This window comes from Hippoglossus stenolepis, chromosome 23, assembly GCF_022539355.2.
Source record: "Hippoglossus stenolepis isolate QCI-W04-F060 chromosome 23, HSTE1.2, whole genome shotgun sequence".
Taxonomy (NCBI): Eukaryota; Metazoa; Chordata; class Actinopteri; order Pleuronectiformes; family Pleuronectidae; genus Hippoglossus; species Hippoglossus stenolepis.
In genome coordinates this window covers 10,914,897-10,932,198 of record NC_061505.1, presented here as the reverse complement: position 1 = coordinate 10,932,198, position 17,302 = coordinate 10,914,897, and the positions used below count along the sequence as shown (strand labels likewise).

At 48.0% G+C, this 17,302-nt stretch overlaps 1 protein-coding gene across 5 annotated transcripts in view; it reads left to right on the top strand.

Moving 5' to 3' along the window:
* The window catches only part of kdm6ba (lysine (K)-specific demethylase 6B, a), an 89,026-nt gene that overhangs the window by 70,012 nt on the left and 1,712 nt on the right, over positions 1–17,302 (top strand). For 4 of the 5 annotated variants that reach the window (XM_035149679.2, XM_035149678.2, XM_035149677.2 and 1 more), the window contains 21 exons: positions 4,883–4,969; positions 6,721–6,842; positions 7,164–7,287; positions 7,454–7,546; positions 7,681–7,960; positions 8,050–8,127; positions 8,295–8,468; positions 8,599–8,781; positions 9,073–9,621; positions 9,764–13,395; positions 13,594–13,720; positions 14,044–14,149; positions 14,284–14,489; positions 14,603–14,703; positions 14,790–14,858; positions 15,018–15,166; positions 15,366–15,480; positions 15,560–15,747; positions 15,831–15,972; positions 16,357–16,483; positions 17,067–17,238. In XM_035149679.2, the coding sequence (XP_035005570.2) occupies positions 7,169–7,287; positions 7,454–7,546; positions 7,681–7,960; positions 8,050–8,127; positions 8,295–8,468; positions 8,599–8,781; positions 9,073–9,621; positions 9,764–13,395; positions 13,594–13,720; positions 14,044–14,149; positions 14,284–14,489; positions 14,603–14,703; positions 14,790–14,858; positions 15,018–15,166; positions 15,366–15,480; positions 15,560–15,747; positions 15,831–15,972; positions 16,357–16,483; positions 17,067–17,238 (6,610 nt within the window). In that variant the 5' untranslated portion in view covers positions 4,883–4,969; positions 6,721–6,842; positions 7,164–7,168. The remainder of the gene's footprint in view (positions 1–4,882; positions 4,970–6,720; positions 6,843–7,163; positions 7,288–7,453; positions 7,547–7,680; positions 7,961–8,049; positions 8,128–8,294; positions 8,469–8,598; positions 8,782–9,072; positions 9,622–9,763; positions 13,396–13,593; positions 13,721–14,043; positions 14,150–14,283; positions 14,490–14,602; positions 14,704–14,789; positions 14,859–15,017; positions 15,167–15,365; positions 15,481–15,559; positions 15,748–15,830; positions 15,973–16,356; positions 16,484–17,066; positions 17,239–17,302) is intronic. The other variant, XM_035149681.2, reaches the window with a different exon arrangement.

The following is a 17,302-nucleotide window of genomic DNA, read 5'->3' as shown; positions in this document are numbered from 1 at the left end:
TGAATTCCTTTCTGTGTCTGCCTCTCTGGTCTGGCTAAATAACGGTTAGTGAAGACGCTACTGGTTCCCATGGCAACGGTTACCAAGGGAGCAGAGTCTCTCATCTTGTTAAGTGCATTTCTGAGCTATAGTTGAGCTAGGTGTGTGTGTGTGTGTGTGTGTGTGTGTTAGCCCTGGCTGTGGAATAGAAGCATTTGGAGAGACAAAGCGGTATAAAGGGGGATTCTGCCCCTCTGATTCTGAGGCAGTTTGTACAGTGTAAAGAGATAATCGGTTTTTTCTTGAGCTTTTTTTAGATTACTTATTGAAATCATTCAACTGGAGAAGAAACGTTGTGGGGATTTTGAGTTTGCTCAAGGGTGGAAATCGAGAGTGACAGTGATTGAGGCATTGTCAGCTCTCAACGGTACGCCCACGTTCTCTTAGGTTTCCAGTATGTTGGGATTTATTTGCTGTTTTCCTTTTAAGAGTCACAAACCAGGTGTTGAGTCATTTTCTTTTTCTGTTTCTCTCTCACACACACACATTCACACACACTCCTGGATTCAGACGCGTAAGTGCCCTAAAGTGTTGTAGAGGCTGATGAGGAATCCAGACTGGTGTTTGTGTGGAAATAAAGCAGGGAGGAATTATTCATCAGACACACACACATTCACACACTCATTCTGCCATCATATGTTTGTCACTCAGTTTTACCAGAAGCTAAAAAGAGAGGAAACAGGGCTTTTCCCTTAACAGCCATGGTCAGAGGCAAGGAAATGTCTTTTCAGGTCAGTTGACAGTCTTGTCTCTGTTGACTAGACTTGTGAACGGCACGTGTGTGCAACTCATGACTCTCACAAGATGACTGTGTGTCTGAGGTGTATTTCCGGAGCCATAAGTGAAGTGATTTCTGAATTGACTTTTTGCTCACATCCTCACAGACTTGTATTAGTCACCCAAGATCACTTTTATCATTTTAACAGTCAGAAAGGCTGTTATAGACACATTAGGAACACAAACTCAGTTCATATTTGTTCAACAGGAAGCCACAGCCTTAAAAGCCGTTCCCAAGGCCTTCTCTCTTTCTTACACAGACACACACCCCGACCCCTCAGGGAGGCCTACTTCCTGTGGCTGTGACGACAACTTCCTGAGCTCTGTTCCCCTTCTCTTAAACGTCACACACGTGTATCTGATCTGTGTGTTTATGTGTTCAATAGAAAAAGAGATGCACCACACTAACCCAGTGGCATGTTGTCAGTCACAGCCCAGATGTCAGGGTGCTGAGTGCAGCAGACAAAAGGGGCCTCATGTTGTCTCGTTTTTTTTTCTACCAGCCCCCCCACCCCACCCCCTGCCGTTCCATGTTTGGTCTCTTTTTCCACAGGCAGATGATATGTAGGCTAACTGTTTCTCACAGAGGGCCTGGAAATCAACTTTTTCATCTTGGTAAAGGCTTTGCAGCCAACGTGTTTCTTAAGAATAAAAACCTGGGTGGAAAAAGAGGTGGTGACAAACCAAGCAGCATCTTGGCCGGCTGATCACCAACAGCCAAACCGAAACAGCATTCGGTTTGTGTTCACTGTTAACCTGAAACTTCCCACTGACTGCTGAAATAAAAAGCAATGTCAACCCAGCAGAGGTTAAATGTGAAGTCTTCTGAATTCTCCTCCCCCCTGGACTTCTCTCTGTCATGGCCTGAATGTAGAGCAGATGTGAGGGGGGGGTCACATACAAGCCAAGGGGAGACACTGTAAGACAAATAGGAGCTTTTATCTTGCCTGTTATGGCTAACTGGCGTGCTGCTGCTGCTGAGCAGGGAAGGTCTGGGTGTAACTGGGTTAAGGGTTAGCCCAGCGCTCTGTCTCCTGGATGCAGGGTTCGGTTGTTGAGGTGGATGCTAGCAGAAGATAATGGTCCGTCACAGAGGTCAGAAGCTTTGGTGTTTGTTAGCAGGAACAATGTCTGCTTGCCGTGTCCTTGGCTGACCTACACTGCTCCGTGTGTGGTGACTACTGCAACAGTCTTCTGATATTGTGTGCGTGTGCCAGGATGTGCGTAAGGGTCGGAATGGGATGAAGTTAGCCCGCATCACCGTTTTGGAACGGCATGCACTGACGTTCGCACACAAACAAACAAACCCATGCGTACACAGACACACACTGGGAGCCTGGCAACGAGGTGGAGGCGGACGAATGCAGGGGCTGGCTGTTCCTCTCTGTGTGTGTGAGAAATGCATGGTGTTTCCTCCCGAACATGATCTCTATCTGGGACTGATTATGTAATGGCCAAATGGACTAGAGAGGGTGAGGGAGGACAGAGCAAGACAGAGGGGGAGAGAGAGACATGCTTGGCCTTTTCCGTCATACTCGGCCAGAAGCTCTCTGTTTTCTCTTTTCTTCCACTTCTCTCAGCCTTATCTGGTCATTTCTTATCAGCCAGGCTCTGCAGTGACTAGTCAGGACAGAAACGCACTCCATCTGTCGGCCACTACCCCCTTACACTCTTCATTTCCAGTGGCTATTATCCTCTTTCTCATATGTCTCAATATGGTCAATTTGAGCCGTCTTCTTACATCTTATTTATTGCTCTTTCCCATAGGTAATATTGGTGAACATCACTGTGCTTCAGAAAGTCAAATCAAAGGCCCAACAAAGCATTCATTTGATGTTGAATCTTACATTTTCTTAGAGCAAATAGAAACATTAGTTACCAAGATGAGAGAAGTCTGCTTTTAGTTGTTTTTTTGGGTCTCACGATGCAGAACAAAAGAAGAATTTTTACACTAACAGATGGATACTTTTTGGAGTGTATTTCCTCACTGCCCCCCCTTCCACCAGTCTATTTTCCACTCATGGCCTCAGTGTGGTGGTCTGGCTGGGGACCAGTAAAGGCCAGTGGCTGGGAGGAGACGGGTGAGGGTGAATAGATTAAGACGACTGCACAGAGACAGACGTCATTTGAACATCTTAATTTCAAAGATTTGCTCATGTTAGTGACTATGCAAGCTTCCCTGTTTATAGCCACAAGCTTGTGACTTTGGTTTGTCTGTCACGTGGGATTACGGTGGATTTATTTAGTTTGTGTTTGCGTGTGTGTGTTTCTTGGTAAAACGCCACAGAGGATTCAAAAGGGCTCCTTTATTTTTTTTGTCTAGCCTCATGGTTGGTGTGGTTGACAACAGTTGGCACGGCTTTGTCTGCTTGCCAAAGCTTCCTGCTTGGCCCCGCCTCCCAGCTGATTGCCGGCGTTGCCAGGACAATGAGCAACTTGCTTAACTACGACAGCGAGGGCATTAACAGGAACCAGACTCTTTGATGTGTGATGTGGATGGGGGAATTCACGTGAACGAGATGCACCATGTGGTTTTTTTTATGCCACAGTGAATGATGTCATCTGTTTGGAAAATAAATGATAAATATGTCACCTATTTACACAGAGTAAAAGAGTGGTTTAACACAATTGAAGTAAATATACTCTAATTGCTTTGACCATACCTCAGTGTTATAGAGAAAGACTGCAGCCTGTTGTGTAGTTTGATGGTGAAGTAAGGGTGTTCAGGATTGATCGCTCAGGAGATAACAATGCTATGTGAATATTTGTGTGAAAGGGATCACCAGTGTGATCAGCATCATCTCTGTAGAATTTACCTAATCATTTCTCTTGAACTTGTGGTTTAATTTCTCCCCCCTGCGATGAAACCCCCGTATAGCTCATCACATCCTGTTTGCTGATCCAAACACACACAATCAACCAACGTGGTATGCTGCTTAGGAAGCAGAAATTATGACGAAGTCTGAGAAATTCCCGCAGTTCACACATCTGTGACGGCGCAGGAACACGCCCCCGGTCACCCGAGTGTGCGTGGTGTCCCATGGGGGCGGAGTCTAGGGCAGCGGTGTGGGGTAAGCCCTCTTCCAGGGCGCTGAGTCAGCGGGGGATCCCCCAAAAAATGATATGCATGAAACTCAGTCTGACAGTGTCTCCTCTCACACGCTGAATCCTAACTCATCGCTGTGATAACTAAGTTTCATGGCTTTGGTATCATCTGATAGAACCTGAGCTGCCACATAACACTGCCTGGCATCTGTGTACACTATCTGGTTTCAGAGGAGTTTCTCACAGTGTGCTGGTGGAGTAGCTGTGAGCAACGTGATAGCCGGGCTAGCAGCTGGAATAGACGACCATTTGGTTACAACAGACATAAACACACACCCTCTATAAAAGTGGTAATTACAGCCTCGGCAGCGTGTCCCTGTTTGCACTCTCAGTCACAACCGGCTCTCTTTGCTTTCCCTCTATATCTTCTTCTAATTTAAACCTCCCATTCTGTCTCGCTCGGGCCCCTCTCTTTTCCCATCATGCCATGTGTTTTATTATTTTACTATGTTTCGGCAGCGCTACACGTTCATGTGATAGTTGACTTAGCTCAGCTCTTCCTGTTCGAGCGAGACCAGCCTTGTTTGTGTCTCCACTTGCCTGTTAAGCTGCACAGTCAGACTCACCCTTGTGTCTCTGAGAAGACAGAGAGGGTGAGTGAACGTGGAACAGGACCCCCCTCGCTCCCATTGTATCGGCCTCCCTGCTGACTAACCCCTTCGCCTCTGAGCCACCCTCGGGTTTTCCACGCTGCTCTGAGACCAGGCGTTACCCCAGAAGTCAAGAAAGCAGGAGGGGTGAGGGTAGTGACGACTCACTGTCTAGAAAACCAGGGAAGAGAAGCAGTAGGACAAAGAGGAGCTTGGTTTATACTGAAATCAAAGACCACCCTCAGCCTTGATTGAAAACATGCTTTGAGACCTTAGGCTGATTGACAGTTTGGATCATATCGTGTTGTGTGCTGCTTCATATTGTTTTTGTGACTGCTTGACATGAGTGTTTTTGTCTTCTCTGTCTTCAGGGTTCAAGAGACCCCAGAGGGATGATTGGCAGCCCATCCCGAGACTTAACACAACTGTGAATCAATACCTTGGTGCTACTCTAAAAGGTATGTTCAGCATGAGAGCGTGTCCGCATCATAGAGCACGTCGAGTGCAGTCCTGACAGTTAACGCCAACCTATCTTCACATAGCAGCAGTGCCTGGTGGATGATGATCCCTGTGAGGCAGGAGGGGAGAGATAGAGAGGTGGTGTGTGTGTGTGTCACTGTATAGCCCCACTCCTGACAGTCGTGTGCAGCGATTCAAATATCCCCAACTGGGCTTTAAATAGAGTTGGTGGGAGGAAGACGAGGAGAGGAACTGGTGGGTGGAGGGACTGCGTATGACCAGAGCTAATTTAGGAAAACCAGTGGAAGAGTGCTGTGCTGAGCAAGAGAAATGAATCATAACCTGTGTGTGCACTCTCCCACAATGCATTACACATTGCTCCTCACTTGCTTGAAAGTGTGAGAAAGTGTTCTCATTACACTTCCTGTACAATTGGGGCTGTAAATTGTCTGTCTGTCTGTCTCAAGATGTTTAATAGTCAGATCATCTTTAACCTGCTTTGGGATTATGGGATGGGATTATTCATTGTTTTTGGACACTTGCGCTTCTGTCAGATGTATAAAAGGTTATTTTAAATAATTTAAATTGTTTGCATCTTCAGCACAACAGAAGTGGGTTTGTCACACTCGTTTTTAACAGCAGTGGTGAACATGCAGGTGTAAACTCATCCTCTCAGGTCTTGTCAGGTGTCTCTTTTGTTGTCTCTCTTGAATCAAGCGTTCTTTGAAGCTTGGGCTTCTTTGTATCTTGACACCTTTTGTGTTTATGTGTGTGTGTGTGTCAGTCAGTGTTTCAGGGAGGGAGGCGAGTTTATCGCTCACCTTCTTTTATGTCTTTTCCCCTCAACCGTTTTCCTTTGTGTCGTCTCAGTTTGTGTGTGTATATGTGCGTGTGTGGGAAGGTGTGTGGGCGTTTTCATGGCACCGTTCCGACTCTCCACTCCACCTCCCTCCATCTCTTCCCTCTTCTCTGTCTCTATCTTTTCTCCTTAATCTATCCTTCCATCCTGTTCAGACCGTCTGTCGCTGCTGCCCCCCTCTCCCTCTCCATCACGCCTGCCGTAATGAGATTAAACCTTAGTGTATCCATTGGGCATACACACACACACACACACACACAATCATCCACTTAAAGGGGAGCAGACTATTCTCTCTCACATGCACTAAACCAGCACAAGCCTGACACGACCCTGCAGCTTGCACACTTGGCATTGCTTCCAGCACCCCTCACTCTTGTGCACAAACACACACACACTTGGCACGTGACCAAGGCCCCTCACTCTCCGTCTTTCCCTCTGTCTCTTGTTATCAGGAGGTCCATAGTGAGGATTACAGTAACCCCAGGTCTGTCCTCATAGGTGAGCTCCCCACTGAGCCATCTGGGCCACAGTAATAATCCTATTCTTCACCAACTGGTTTAATGGCGCCTCCTACAGGCTGATTGATGCATAGCAGCCAATTTAAGACAAAGAAGTCATGATATTTTGTGTTTTCCTGGGGAAATGTCTAAACTATAACAGAAGCAGAAGAAGAGAGTTTGCCTCTGCAGTCAGGGTCCAGGCTTTTACCTGCCTCTCCCCTGTCCTATATTATACTTACCCCCTCCCCTCTCTGCTGGCAAGCTCTTTAACTCACACACATATACTGCTAGCCCGCATAATAAAGAGCCCAATGCTGTTCATCGACTTCCCAGTGTGTCTGTGTCTCACCTGTTCTCACACTGGTTCTCCTGTTCTTCTCTGTGTCTGCAGCCACTAGGCTTTTGGATTGTTGGTGCTGAGAACAGAAGAGTGGAACAGTCCAGATCTTCTCAGTGTCGGAGTGAGGCCCTCTCTGTGCTGCAGTGGAGGGCTTCACAGACATAGCTAGTCTGGTAAGTGCAAGTGCTCTGATATGACTTCTGACTATGAAGCACTCATGCATGGAAGTCTAGAAGTAATTACCCCTCTATATTTGTTTAAATCCCTGGCTACAGTCTGTAATTTGAATGGGCTAACTGGTGATAAAGCGAGCGTTCCTGCAAAATGATGTCTGTCTATGCACATGATGGACCTTCATAAAAAGCAAAACGTTGAGAGATTAGATCTTGTATTAAGATATTTTATGAGCTGTTATATTTTAAGTTATTTTTCATTATCCTCTACGGCACAAGTGTTTGTGTATTAATACATATATGTTTTACTAATATCCACAGGCTGGATGCATCACGCAGTAGAGCAGTTTGGCGGGCGTGGCACACGGGATTCCTTCCCTCTGGACGGACTCAACCGGGGACCATGGGCTCCCGTGGGCGGCCGCGCCTGGCAGCCACCTGCCAGGTCTGTAGCCATGACAACACCAACATACAAACTAACACAAACCCCTTTGTTCACTTGAATCCACTGAAAAGTCATGATTTTACAGAGGAACTGAAGTTTAAGGATTAGAAACTGCAAAGGAATGTTACCTGACTGACCTGTGTCTGCTGTTTCTGTTTGTCATCAGATGTTTGCCTGGAATGAACCACCAGCTCCTTCCCCATCTACCTCCTGGTCCCATGGGCGGACTGAACCACCCCAGTAAATTCTTTAGTAACGGGTAAGTCATGCACAAAATCATCAGTGGCAGACCTTAATCTATAAAGCAAAGCGTAAATAGTAAAAAAAAATCACATGATGATTCACGTTTTTTCTGTCATTTAAATGTAATTCTGTCTTTTTTTGGCTCTCCAGGCCCATGAGAGGAGGCGAGAAGCTTGATCTCCCACAGCCAATGTTACCTAGCCTGCAGAGGGAGCAGCAGAGACCTCCTCATCTTCATCCTCCCCCTCCTCACCGAGCGTGGGAGCAACTAGGCCAGCTGTATGAATCCCACCTCCCTCCTCAGGGACATCCTGTGGTGCCCCTGCCCAATGAGCACTCACTCCGCCTCCATAACGGAGGCTATGCTGGCAGCGGTGGTCCTCACCCAAACTCACATCTTCCGCACACCAGACCCAACCAACTGCTGAAGGTGAGGAACAGACTTGTGTATCAGGGTAAAAAAGTTTTTCAGACAAAACGCTGACAATGTTCACACTTTCGCTGTTTTCTTTGCTTTAGTTTGGGGGTCCTCAGGAGCAGCATGTTCCCCGGGGTCCACCACTGCTGGGAGATGAGATGTGGGCTCAGGTGCACCAGGTAAGAGCTCTTTAATTGGCTACGATCATGTTTCATCATCTGTATACACATCGAACATCTATAGTCTGGCTGTCATTTCTGCTGCAGCCAGACAGGTTGAAGTCAAACTCCAGTCACAGACATTATCACTGAGCTTTGGATTCATCTGCTCCTCTTTCTATTCACAGCAGAGGGGCTACCCAGGGAAGATGCTTGGGGGTCAACTGAAGAGACCGGGCCCTCCGTTGGGAGAGCACTCTGTTATCCAGCACACTCCTCCGCCATCCCTGCACCCATCATCCCACCCCCCCTCTGCCGAGGACTGTCCCAGCCCCAGCAAGAGGAAAAAGAGTTCAGATCAGGTATTGAATGAAATTTTTTGTCTTAATACCAAAAAAAGTCACAACACATGGTAATATTTTCAAGGTCTCTGTTTGCTCTGTCATTCTTATTGGTAAGGTTAATTATTGTATTGTTCCACTCCCTGTGCAGGTATCCCATCCTGGGCTTCAGCGTTTCCCTGGTCCTGGCCAGTCTTTGTTGTCTCAGCAGCAGTCATCAATCCACCACCTTCCTCAAAAACCTGCCTTCTGGAACCCCCTGCACAAGGACAACAACACTCCCTGGCAGCCCCGACCCTCTGACCGCAAGAACCCAACATCACAAGAGTTCCAGGTCCGAACAGTAAGAAAATATCACTTCATTGACTAAACGTTAGTTGGAGCCAGGGGTTAATATTTTACTGTTGACCACAATCAATAGGCAAACCTTAATTGGATTGAGTGCTGCCATAAAGAAGTATTGAATCTATTAGCTGTGTGATACTCAGAGAGTATTGTTCACTGTGTTGCACATAACACTAATTGATTTCCTTTTCCCTGTTTAGTTAAGTGATGCAGTGAACAGATCCTTCTGTCTGTCACTAATAATCCCCTTGTTGCTTTCTTTTTTTGTCTGATTCAACAGGAAACCAACAAACAAAGAATGGGCAGCTATACCCAAAAGTCCTCTCCTGCCTCTTCCACCCCTTCAAACCTCTCCCCTCCATCCAACTCCTCTCCAGGAAGCTACAACCAGGGATGTGCTCCTCAGCTCCAGAAAGACACATTCCAACCTCAGGCTGTGAACCATCAGTCGCCTCACTCTTCCTACCCCACTCCCGGCTCCAAACTCGGGTTGGCACCAACCTGCCAGGCCATGGAGCCTCGTGGTCCTCACAACCAGAGAGGCCCCCTCATCGGGGGCCAAGGTGGCTGCCATGCTACCTCTTACACAGCATCTACCCCGACCAGGGGTGACAGAGATCAACACCTACACGCCCAATCACCAGCAAACCCTCCTGCAACCAGCAGCAGCAGTGTGCCTTACAGCCACTTCCAGCCTCATCCAGGGCTGGGGCACCAGGGTCCCCCCCACCCTCCTCCACTTGCCAGCAGCACCTCAGTATCTCAGCAACCGCAAACTGGGCCCCACGAGGCCTGGAGATACCAGAGCAGGCCCAGCAGTCACTCCCTGGTGAGCACAAGTCATTCATGCAGTAGCTCATTTGTACACAGTTTTTTCTGAAATAAACAGGCTTAAATTTGAACCCAGGCACAGTTGTTAGAGCTCTTTGTTATATTTACTGATTTAAATTGCTCCTTATGTGTTTCTTCAGGAATCAGGCATCTACCGGCCTCCAGGACTGCTACCTCATCACCAGCAGAGCCACAATCAGGCCGTGGATAGACGGGTCCCCCCCCAGCATCACCATCACCATCACATCAGTCCTCCTCTGCCCCCAACCAACTCCACCCGTACACCTGTCATTACCCCTAATGTTCCTGTATCCCAAGCCCCCAGCTCCATCAGTGGCTACAGCAACATCCGCAGCGCAGGTGACGCCACGGCAACCACATCGCCCACTGCTGGCTGCTCTGTGAACAATGGCCGCACTAATAGCAGCTGGCAAAGAGGTCGAGAGCCAGTACTCCAAACCTCCACCAGTGCCGTCATTAGCTCCACCTCTCAGCTGAATGCTCTGCTGCATCCAGGTGGTCAGAGAGGACAAGCCCCCACTGCCAGCCAGCCTCACCAACAGGGGCCGCCCAGACCACAACAGCAGGGGCCCACCAAGTCTCTGCCCGTGAAGGGTAAGACGTCATATTATCCTCAGGCTGAACTGGAGCAACCTCCTGCATTTTCCTCCTCATCTTTGTTCTCCTCGGGGCACCAGAGGGCAGGGGAAAGTGTTATAACAAGCAGGGTTTCAAATCCACTTCCTCGCTCTCCTGCTACTTACTGCCCAGCTCCTTGCTCCACTGTCAACTCTTCCTCTCAGCCTTCTAATCAGATCCTGTCCTCCAGACTGGGTCATCAGCCAGACTCTGCCTCCACACAGGCGTACGCTCAGTCCCACATTCATCCACCAGCTCCAACCGCTATCCCCCAATCCATCGAGGAGGCTCTAGACAAGCTCGACGCTGAGTTGGAGGGACACATGCAAGCCGAGGAAAGGAGGAAGAGAGACAGAGAGCAGCAAGAGAGAAGAGCAAGAGAAGAGGAGAGGCACAAGAAAGAATGGGAGATGAGGCAAAAGCAGGATGAGGAGAGGAAGAGGAAAGAGCTGGAAAAGAAGGAGGAGGAAAGGAAAAAGAGAGAACTGGAGAGACAGGAAGAGGAGAGGAGGAGGAGAGAATGGGAGAGGCAGGAGCAAGAGCAAGAGCGAAGGAGGAGGCAAGAAGAGGAGAGGAAAAGAAGAGAAATGGAACGGCAGGAGGAGGAGAGGAAAAAGAGAGAATATGAGAGACGGGAGGAGGAGAGGAAAAAGCGAGAGTGGGAGAAGAAGGAGCGGGAAAGGAAGAGGAGGGAGCGGCGAGAAGTGGAGAGGCAGGAGCAGGAGAGAAAGAAGAGAGAGCTAGAGAGGCAGGAGGAAGAAAAGAAAAAACAATTAGAACTGGAGAGAGAAAAAGAGGAGAAAAGGAGGATGGAGTGGAAGAGGGAGGAGGAACTGTGCAGTGCAAAGGGCAAAGAGCAGACTGCTATTGAAAACCTGGAGAGACTGCTCTCCAGCAACTCTTCCCCAACACCCCCACCCCCTCGTCTCTCTTCTGTTGCTGCCCCTCCTTCAGGTCCTCCACCCCCCAGTTCCCAGGCCTCACCCAGCTACCCCTGGCTGAGCCGCGGCGGCGTACTCCCCTGTCCACCAGGACAGACACCCACCACCACATCTCTTGTAGAGAGGCTGCGGCCGCCTCCACTTACACCTCAGACTGAGTACGCTCGAGAAAAGCAGAGGCAGAGGGAGATGTGGAGCAACAATGGCGGAATGACATTCAGTCCCTCATCAACACACAATACCTCAGGGATGAACCAGCCGGCGTACATCAACAAGCCCCCGGCAATGCAAGCCGCACCCAACCAATCCAAAGACACATCCAGGGAGAGAGACGGCAGCCATCACTCTCTCCCCAGCTTGGCACTTAGAGAGCCCCCCAAACTGTATCAAGCCTTCCCCAGAGAAAACCCACCACCACCACCCCCATTATCCTCCAGCTCCACAGGAGGAATTCTCAAGCGGGTGACAGGAAGTGGCTTGGACCACGCCACCAGCAGCGACTCAGACAGCGCTCAGTTTGAGGAAGAGCCCTCGGAGTTGTCCACACTGCTCCCCGATGGTCTGGCAAACATAATGGCCATGCTGGACGAGTCTATCAAAAAGGAAGAGGAGATGTATAACAGCGAGAAGACCGGCTCCTCAGGTCTCCTCGACAACTTTTCTCCCGGTGTCCAGCCTATCAAGAGCTACCTGTGCGCCCCAGACCTCGTGCCAGCGACGAAGCATCAGCTCAGCCAGGAAGACTTTGGATCCAACCCCCATGCTAGTCCTCCTGTGCTCAGCCGCCAAGGCTCCCTGGCGTCCCCCTGCAGCCGGACGTCTTCTCTCAACGAGGAGGATGAGGAATATCTAAAACCATCTCTAAATGTCTCCAAACAGCCAATGCACATGGGGACGGGAGTAGGAAACACCAATTACCGCCACAGTGACCTGGCTAAACTTTACGGCCTCCCCGAGCAGACAAAAAGTGAGGCTGATGAGGACGATGATGAAGAGGATTCTGAAACTCCATCTTGTTCACCACCACCCCAAAGACCCCACCTCCACCAGACGGGCGTCAACAACATGTTCAAGTCCCTAGCAACAGTCCTAGAGAGCCAGAAGTACGCGTACCGAGGTGGGCCTTTTGGGAGACCCCCTCCCTCTGCTCTGGTTGGGGTCAAATACTCCTCGTCGCTGTCTCTAGGTCCCGATATCTGCCGTCAGCAGCAGAGTGGCTCCCCCACATCCGATTCAACCAATCCACCTTTCAGTCCAGCTGTCCCTGCTCTAAAGTCCTCTCCCCCTCTTCTGCTGGAAGACAAGAAAATTAAAATGGAGGACGCTGACATCTGGAGAGATAATAGAGAAACTACAGAGGAAATCATAAACTCTATCAAAAAGGAGAGTGTTCCCACCATCAAGCCTATTAAAGTGGTCAAGGAGGAGCAAGAGCTGACAACCATCTCCGAGTCTTCTCTGGCAGAGTTGGGCAAGAGCTGCGAGGTCATTCTCAGTCAACAGTCACTTCCTAAGAAGAACCTCCTGGATAAATCTGACAGTCATGGCAGAGTGGAGGAGAGCCACAAACCTGACAAAGTAAAAGAACGCAGAGACAAAGACAGAAACAGGGATAGAGAGAGGGAGAAAGACAAGAAGAGGAAGCATGGCCACAGCCACAGTAGCAGCAGAAAGCACGAAGACAGGAAAGAAAAGAAGAAGCATAGAGAAAGGAGAGATGAGATGGCACTTTCATCATCATCGTCATCTTCCACCCATTCCAGCTCCAGCCACAAACGGCACAAGGACAGTAAGAGCCATAAGGAGAAGAAGGATCGCAGAATTCTCGGTGACCTCAACCTCCAGAGTAAAGAGGGCTCCGAGAAGAACCGCAGTCACTTTGAAAAGCGCAAGGAGGCATCAGGGGCCAGCTCCAACAGCGAAGGAGAGGCAGAGTGGACCTCGCGCAGTTCTGGAGAAAGATCCTCCGAGCTCCGGAGAGGCTCCGAATCCGGCTCTTCATTAGGTTCCACAGACTTCTTGAAACTGAAGGCGCTGTCAGACGGGCCACCCAAGGAGCTGAAGATTCGCCTGATAAAAGTGGAGAGCGGCGACAGGGAGACATTCATCGCCTCCGAGGTGGAGGAGAAGAGAATTCCTCTGGAGGAAATCAGCATCAAGAACACAGCCAGTGAAATCATCAGGTCTTGCAAGTAAGTGCAATGTGGAAAGTCTTTCCTAAAAATGGATTTGATGTCACCACTCGTCAGGCTTTTTGAATATCTCTGGGATTAATGAGGTTGGAAAATAAAACACCACATAGCCCACGGGGACATAAGTAGTGACCCAAACCTGTGTTTTGCAACTTCAAGTTTAATATGTTTAATATGTTCTCTTTTCTCCTGTTCTAGGGGAGCCAGGGTCACTGGGAAGTTCCGAGAATCTTACCTGCTCCCAGCCTTCTCTGTGAAGCCCGTCATTAACGCAGAGGACATCATTCCGAGAGAGAAACTCAACCCCCCTACACCCAGCATCTATGTATGTCACTATGTGCTCTACATTTCTCTCACACGTCACTTTGCTTTAGCCTCTGACTTTGGAAGTGATACATATGGGAAATTAAAGTTTTTGCAAAGAACAAGTAGCTAAATCTATGATAATATATCTCCAGAGGATAACTTAGAATCCACTTAGCTTTTTCATCATTAAGTAGAAATAATGCATTCTTTGAGCAACATAACATACAGTTGGCTTCATATTTAAGGTAACTGCGCCCTCTTGTGGGGAATGAGGAAAATACGTGTTTATTCAATTCAAAACAACTTTATTTGTGCACTAACATGATATTTTCCCCTGTGTAGTTGGAGAGTAAGAGAGACGCCTTCTCCCCTGTGCTGCTGCAGTTCTGTACAGACCCTAAGAATCCAGTTACTGTCATCAGAGGCCTGGCTGGATCGCTACGACTCAGTACGTTTACACATTCAATTTGTTGACATGAGAAACTCATTGTAATCTCTACTGATCCTTTAAAGAAATAGTGACTCTAGCCACGTGTCATTGTTTTCAACAACTTCCTCACATCCCCCTTGCTTTGTGTTTAGACCTGGGCCTGTTTTCGACTAAGTCGCTGGTGGAAGCCAATGCAGAGCAGGCGGTGGAGGTGAGGACTCAGGTGCAGCAGCCTGCTGATGAAAACTGGGACCCCACTGGGACGGGTCAGACGTGGCCCTGTGAGAGCAGCCGCTCCCACACCACCATCGCCAAGTACGCCCAGTACCAGGCCTCCAGCTTCCAAGAGAGTCTGCAGGTACACATCTCACACTGCACCTGCCAATAGTTCTATTACACACTCAGTTGATTAACTCTGCGTATTTTTGTATCCGTGTAATGGTTTTGTGTTGTCATGATTTGTGTCTTCAGGAGGAGAAGGGCAGTGATGAGGAGGAGGATGAAGATGATGAGAAGAAGCCATCCAGCTGTTCTGATACTCCCATCAAGGACAGCTCTAAAGAAAGTAGCAGGTAAAGACACATTTCAAACCAAGCTAAACAGGAACAATTGCAGTGTTAAGTCATTCGTAATAATGTTGTAATGTTCTTCTCCTCAGTGCTGAGCAGAAACCAGTGGGGAAGATCATTAAATTTGGCACAAACATTGACCTGTCAGACCCCAAGAGGTGAGCAACACATCAAACACTAGTACTCTCATGACCTAACAGCATCTGTTACACAATAAATGTCTTTCCACATGTTGCACTGCCCGATTGTGGTCATGTCTCAACACTTCAGTATAACCATAGTAAATCCTAACACATCACTGTTGTGTCTGTGCTCAGGTGGAAATCCCAGCTGCAGGAGTTACAGAAGCTGCCAGCGTTTATGCGTGTAGCATCAAGTGGAAACATGCTGAGCCACGTGGGACATACCATCCTCGGCATGAACACGGTCCAGCTCTACATGAAGGTTCCAGGGAGCCGCACGCCAGGTAAGGGACCCTGTTATGTCTGCATTATGGTTGGATAATGTTATTATCCAACCAGTATTTTTTTCTTTATTGCTACGGCAAATTGGAAGTTGAAATGGCTATTAAAGTGTAAAATATACAAATAAGTGAGGAACTAACAATTTTACATAACCACACGTTTGACTGCTGGTACTGAGGACGTTGTGTGTTTATTCAACAGGTCACCAGGAGAATAATAACTTTTGCTCAGTGAACATCAACATTGGTCCTGGAGACTGTGAGTGGTTCTCTGTCCACGAGAACTACTGGCAGGACATCAGCGACTTCTGTGAAAAGTGAGTATACACAGCATCATTCAGTTTGTCAAGCACAATATTATACAAACGACGACAACTTACAATGTTGTGTGCACAGGCACGGCGTGGACTACCTGACAGGGTCCTGGTGGCCGGTGCTGGAGGACCTCTACAAAGCCAACATCCCAGTGTACCGCTTCATCCAGCGCCCTGGAGACTTGGTGTGGATCAATGCTGGAACCGTCCACTGGGTTCAGGCCGTGGGCTGGTGCAACAACATCGCCTGGAATGTTGGGCCTCTCAATGGTAAGAGTGCACCACCTAGTGGCAGAATGCAGAAAGAACACTTTTAGAAGACGGCCTTTACTCTAACACTGTCTCATGTGCAGCCTACCAGTACCAGCTGGCCCTGGAGAGGTTTGAGTGGAACGAAGTAAAGAAGGTGAAGTCCATCGTCCCCATGATTCATGTGTCCTGGAACGTGGCTCGCACCCTCAAGATCACAGACTCAGACACCTTCCAGATGCTCAAGTGAGTTGACAGACCTATGAATAGTCCTACCTTCATCAAGGCTGTGTTCAATTTCTAGGAAGTTGTGAAATTGATGTATATTTTACTGAGACACAAGGGTGGCTGTGGCGCAGGTTCGAAACCGGTCTCCTACCGTGGCACTGTACTGTCGAGACTTCGTAACGTTAAAACATACACTGTGCACCTGCTTAGAGCACAAGCAGGGAATGTTTGAGAGCCTCACAAAATCTGAACATAAAATAAAAAAGTCCTGCTCTGAAAAAACATGCTCTTGAATAAAGAAAGAAAGAAAGGAGCAAACCACTTAAAACATACTGATTGACGTAGCACATTTGGAGCATTAATAGTTGATAGTAAATGTGTGTGTGTTTACCTTGTTGTCAGACACTGCCTGCTGCAGTCCATAAAGCACATCCAGGTCCTGCGGGACCAACTGGTGGCTGATGGAAAGAAGATTTCTTATCAGAGTCGGGTCAAAGATGAGCCGGCCTACTACTGCAACGAATGTGATGTAAGTTTGAATTAACAGTCCATAATAAACCTGGCCAGGACTATCGGAGTCCCCTGCAATAAATCCTACACTGATAAACATTACTTAGATATTGAATCTATCTGTGTACATCATTAGTTATCACTATATGTAATTTGTAACCTGAGAGTAAAATGTTTGTTTACTTGTTTTACTAACCCAAATAGGAAGCTCTGCTGAAGATGTATTGCTTAATTTCTCTAAGATTTACTTTACAAACGAGTGGGTTTATTAATATGCCAATAAAGTTAAACTGGTGCAATTTAGTCCTGTCTACTTCTTTTTTATGTACATATCTATTTCTTATAAAAACAGATATCTGAGGTCTAAGTTTTCCTTCATTAAAGTGCATACAACAGCACAGCTTGGGACACATATTACATTTGATGGTTAAAATATTTATGCTACAGTTTCTAACATGATTACCCTGGTAGGATTCATCGCAGAGAGTTGATGTCATAGTGTTAAATCACAGCTGGTTAAAAAATCTGGTTTAGTGTTTTATGAAAGTAAAAACATTTCCTTTCTCTGACTGTTTGTATAACTGTGTTCTCCTCTGCCACAGCTGGAGGTGTTCGATCTGTTGTTCGTGACAAGTGAGACCAGCAACAGGAAATCGTACGTGGTTCACTGTGAGGACTGCGCACGTACGCGTAGCCCCAACCTGACCAACGTGGTGGTGCTGGAGCAGTACCGCATAGAGGAGCTCATGAGCACCTACGACTCCTTCAACCTGGTGAGTCAACACTCACCTCTGTCACTGCAGCTCCAAGAGGCGCAGGCTCATTTCCAACCTGAAGC